The 4,540-nt window shown below is 36.3% G+C and overlaps 3 protein-coding genes across 4 annotated transcripts in view; 2 read left to right on the top strand and 1 right to left on the bottom strand.

Annotated features, from left to right (window-relative positions):
* LOC107699643 (39S ribosomal protein L40, mitochondrial-like) overlaps positions 1-1,702 on the top strand; it is a 4,429-nt gene extending 2,727 nt beyond the window's left edge. Inside the window, exons 4-5 of one of the 2 annotated variants that reach the window (XM_016500962.1) lie at positions 907-1,217; positions 1,519-1,702. In XM_016500962.1, coding sequence (XP_016356448.1) covers positions 907-1,216 — 310 coding nt within the window. In that variant the 3' untranslated portion in view covers position 1,217; positions 1,519-1,702. Of the gene's footprint in view, positions 1-906 lie in introns of both variants that reach the window. The other variant, XM_016500963.1, reaches the window with a different exon arrangement.
* A 227-nt stretch (positions 1,703-1,929) lies between these two features.
* Positions 1,930-3,921, bottom strand: LOC107699642 (UPF0545 protein C22orf39 homolog). The gene is made up of 3 exons (XM_016500961.1): positions 3,721-3,921; positions 2,501-2,668; positions 1,930-2,407 (listed from the first exon to the last, which is right to left on the bottom strand). Exons 1-3 carry the CDS (start codon positions 3,778-3,780, stop codon positions 2,276-2,278), a joined length of 360 nt encoding a protein of 119 aa, XP_016356447.1. The 5' UTR covers positions 3,781-3,921; the 3' UTR covers positions 1,930-2,275.
* Positions 3,922-3,964: 43 nt separating this feature from the next.
* gle1 (GLE1 RNA export mediator) overlaps positions 3,965-4,540 on the top strand; it is a 16,562-nt gene continuing 15,986 nt past the window's right edge. Inside the window, exon 1 of the mRNA XM_016501004.1 lies at positions 3,965-4,146. Coding sequence (XP_016356490.1) covers positions 4,048-4,146 — 99 coding nt within the window. The 5' untranslated portion in view covers positions 3,965-4,047. The remainder of the gene's footprint in view (positions 4,147-4,540) is intronic.

Here is a 4,540-nt window from a genome sequence, read left to right as displayed (position 1 = left end):
TATGTTTTATAAAGAAGTCTCTTCTGCTCATCAAGCCTGCATTTATTTGATAAAAAATACAGAAAAAACAGTAAAATTGTGAAATATTATTACAGTTTAAAATAACAGTGTTCTATTTTAATATACTTTAAAATATAATTTATGTCTGTGATCAAAGCTGTATTTTCAGCATCATTACTCCAGTCTTCAGTGTCACATGATCTTCAGAAATCACTCTAATATGCTGATTTGCTGCTCAAGAAACATTTCTGATTATTATCAATGTTGAAAACAGTTGTAAAAGTAATAGTGTAAAAATTTGTACACTTTAAAATAACTGTTTTCAATTTGAATATGTATATTAAAATGTCATTTATCTGTATTTTGTCTGATTCAAATAATTTTGGAAGAAAACCCCATCAAAGTATCATGAAAAATGTTATGCAGCAAAAACATTTTCAACAGAATTACCTTTACTATTAATTGAACACTAATAATAATTAAGCAGCAAATCGGCATATTAGAATGATTTCTGAAGATCATGTGACACTGAAGACTGGAGTAATGATGCTGAAAATACAGCTTTGATCACAGAAATAAATTACATTTTACTATATATTCAAATAGAAAAGTCCTTTTAAATTCTAATAATATTTCAAATTTTTACTGTATTTTTGTGCAAATTAATGCAGCCTTGGTGAGCAGAAGAAACTTCTTTCAAAAACATTTAAAAATTATTCAAAATGTTGTCTAGTAGTGTACAACACACCAAAAATATTGAACAAACTGCTTGTATTGTTAACTTTAATTGATTTTAAGAAAATGTTTTACATGGTACAAAGAAGGGGGAAAAAATAAACAAGGCCGGAACCTCTTTTTATTGCGATTAGGTTATTCGAACTAAATTGACTCTAATGTACTCTCCAGGATCCGTGATGCTCCTAAACTCTCTTTTGAGGAGAGCGAGCACAGAGCCCTTCTGCTGAAGGAATGGTCCAGATACAAGTACAGCCAGCACCAGACGGAGATGGACACCATCAAGGAGGCTCTGGAGGCCCAGAGACAAGCGCTGGACGAGCTGAAGCTGGAGTCCGAAGAGCTTTATAAAGCAGCGGTCAGCCCAGATATGGACTTGTTCCCTTTCCAGCACGAGGGGCCCCGTTACACGCCTCCCATTACAAACTATGAGGCTCCAGAGGGCAAATACAACAACATTACACGAGTATACACACAGTGAGGTGAGCCTGAGAATGGAATAAAAGTGTTTTCTGGTCTGATGATGAAGATGAAGAGCAGCTGTCAAAAACATCAGAGAAATGCACTGTGAGAAGAATGAAGCCAATTGAATCTATTACTGTGTTGCGAATCGTTGTTCGTCATCGGTTTCATTAAATCATGTTGCAAATGAATATTTGTCAACGCAACTCGAGAGAGAGGTTGTGTATCTGAAATACAAAAAATATATATAATTTTTTGCAATTCTTGGTGTGGTCTTTAAATCATTTGTTTCCTTATTCATACCTTTCTTATGGTTTCTAGCTCCAGGCCGGTGATTTCAATGACTTTTAGGTGGTCAGTGTCACGGTGGGAGGAATACAGACGCATAATTACAAATAAATTCATGATTATCTATTTACTATCACTTCTGATTTCTGTAGCACAATAAATAAGGTCTCGAGTGAAACAATAAAAGCCAAACTCTTGTAAAATTGCATGTTTTCATTCATAACCATGTTTGTTTGTATGTATGTGTGTGTATGTGTGTATATGTATATATGTATTATATATGTATGTATATATATATATATATATATACACCTTGCTACGTGTACTGCGTTAGGCTAACCGAGACTTGTCATTTGCACTTATATATTGTTGCTCTTTTGTTAGTTTTGACTGCTTTTATGGTCCTCATTTGTAAGTCGCTTTGGATAAAAGCGTCTGCTAAATGACTAAATAAATAAATAAACGCGTGTATGGAATTAAAACACCTTTCGAATAACATCAAAAGTGGCTTTGCGATATATTTTAAATGGAAAATAAACAGAAGTAGGATAATATCCCTTTCTTATTTGTGTGATATATTGACTTTCTCATGAAATGCTTATACTTCAACGTTGACTTTATTAATTCCCTATTTAGGTTCTGCACTAACTTGATCAAGATTTTAAGCTGCTTTTTGCACTGAGCAAATCAGATCTGCAACAGAACAGAAGTGCATCAGTCCAGGAGAGGTAGTGTGAGAAGTTCATGCAACTCGAGTACTTTCTTGCGTCATAAATAGTCCTTTACGACTTTATGAGTCCTGTGGTTTGCCCTGGTTGAGAGGCAGGTGCCAATCAGCCGGAGGCGTCTGCCGAAGCTCCCAGACCGGAGTGAACTTCCTCTGCTCAGCGACCCGCTTCCTCTCGCTCTCCTGGAGGGATTCCTAATGGTGCATATGGGATGGAGGATGAGTAGAAGGAAAGAAAGTAACCTAAACCTAGAAGCGACATACGGTCCTACATTGGTCTGGGCTCACCTTGGCCTGTGTGCTGTGGTTTTTCTCCCACTCTTTGCAGGTGTAAAAGTCTTCTTTCCACTGCTGGCAGTCCGGTGCTCTGCCATAGGAGTAGTATTCATGGAATCTGTTAAATAAACTCTTGCAGTGCTTGAATTCACTCCAGTAGACGTCGCATGAACGTGGTGGCTGTGGACAAAATGAAAAATATATCCTTTAAAGGAACAGTTCATCCAAAAATAGCTCCCGTTCAGGCCATGCAAGATGTAGATGAGTTTGTTTGTTCATGGGAAATGTAGCATTGCATCAGTGTCTCAGCAATGGATGCTCTGCAGTGAATGGGTGCCGTCAGAATGCGAGTCCAAACAGCTGATAAAAACATCACAATAATCCACAAGTAATCCACACCACTCCAGTCCATCAGTTAATGTCTTGTGAAGTCAAAAGCTGTGTGTTTGTAAGAAATAAATCCATCAATAAGATGTTTTGCAACTTTAAACCATTGCTCCGGCTAAAATACAAGTCCTCTATCCATAATAACGCTTCCTCCAGTGAAAAAGTCATCTGGTCTGAATCAGGAGAGAAATCTGCACAGATCAAGCACCGTTTACAAGCCAAAACAGATATGAAACAAATATGTGAGTGGATTTTGATGTGAGAGACAACAGGAGATGGACTTTTTCACTGGAGGAAGCGTTATTATGAATTACAGACTCATATTTTGGCCAGAAGCAATGGTTTAAAGTTACAAAACACACAGCTTTCGTCTTCTCCAGATGTTAACTGATGGACTGGAGTGGTGTGGATTATTGTGATGTGTTTATCAGCTGTTTGGACTCTCATTCTGACGGCACCCATTCACTGCAGAGGACCCATTTCTCCAAACCTGATGAAGAAACAAACATGTATGATCTGATATTTTGATGTATACTGTAGTACTGAAAGATTACACTTACAAAACGTCCTATCACTGTACCATAGTATTACCTCAGTACGTTACCTTTTTGTAAATATACAACATTTATGAAAAATACTATGGTTTTACCAAAGTAATAACACAGTATTTATGTAAGTGTTCGTTTCAGTTGACAATCCTGAGTACACAAACATATATCTAGGCCTGACTGTGCGAGTGAGGTTCACTTCACTACGTGATATCGCACTATATTTACAATGCAACCGCAACGAGTTACTTAATCAACATTTAATGGAAAATACCGATATAATGATCTTAGACTGACCCTCCAGTGTGAGTGTGACCCTGCCATACTGCGTGCTCTTCTCTGTCTCTCCACTACCATCTACTGACAATGTCAAATAAATTAATATTTGCCTTAAATTACATATATATATTTTTAATTATAATGTAATCGTGTTCACATTCTATGTACGCGTCTGTATTATATATTAAAGTATAAGAATTATCGATACGCGTATTTATTTTGTCATCCAGACTTTTATTTTGTAGTCACGGTGAGGCGGAAGTGGAAGTTTGTTTATCTATTCCGGTGTCTGCAGTTAGTTTCAATAACAAATCAAGTAAATCGGTGTGGGGTAAAAACGCTTTAATGCCGTCTGAAAATCTACGATGGGAAACTTTAGAAGCTCTGAAAAGCTCTCCGAAGGGGAAACTCAAATACAGTCCAGACTGGCTGGAAAAGGGGGAGGTAAAACATGCTAAAAACGGAAAAATATTAACGACTTCTTAGTTCATATGGATTATGAATCAGGTTTATTACTAATTAAACGTACCATGCTGCTTTCTGACATGTATTCCATGGTATTCTGATATGATACGGAGGTATATGAATATAATTACATGCATATATCAGAATACCATGGTATTATCATGTGATATTATCACTGTTCCCTACTCTGCTAGAGCCAAAAACACATACTATAATAGTAATTATGTTAATTATAATAATAATAATACATCAAATTATAGAGCACTTTTCTGCTGTTCAAGTTTGGGATCAGTAAGATTTGTAATGTGTTTTAAAGAAGTCTCTTCTGCTCATGAAGGCTGCATTTATTTGACCAAAAATGCAAAAAAAAAAA

Source organism: Sinocyclocheilus anshuiensis, unplaced genomic scaffold, assembly GCF_001515605.1.
Source record: "Sinocyclocheilus anshuiensis isolate Anshui unplaced genomic scaffold, SAMN03320099.WGS_v1.1 scaffold714, whole genome shotgun sequence".
In the NCBI taxonomy this organism is placed as follows: Eukaryota; Metazoa; Chordata; class Actinopteri; order Cypriniformes; family Cyprinidae; genus Sinocyclocheilus; species Sinocyclocheilus anshuiensis.
Note: the sequence above shows the minus strand (reverse complement) of the source record. Positions and strands in the feature narration are given on the sequence as shown.

Bases quoted from the DNA above. Each gene is read 5' to 3' on its own strand.
- LOC107699642 (XM_016500961.1), bottom strand. From the start codon at position 3,780: ATGGTAGTGGAGAGACAGAGAAGAGCACGCAGTATGGCAGGGTCACAC. The intron at 2,669-3,720 runs GTCAGTCTAAGA...TTTTGTCCACAG, and splicing joins GGTCACACTCACACTGGAGG to CCACCACGTTCATGCGACGT. The intron at 2,408-2,500 runs GTGAGCCCAGAC...ATGCACCATTAG, and splicing joins ACCACAGCACACAGGCCAAG to GAATCCCTCCAGGAGAGCGA.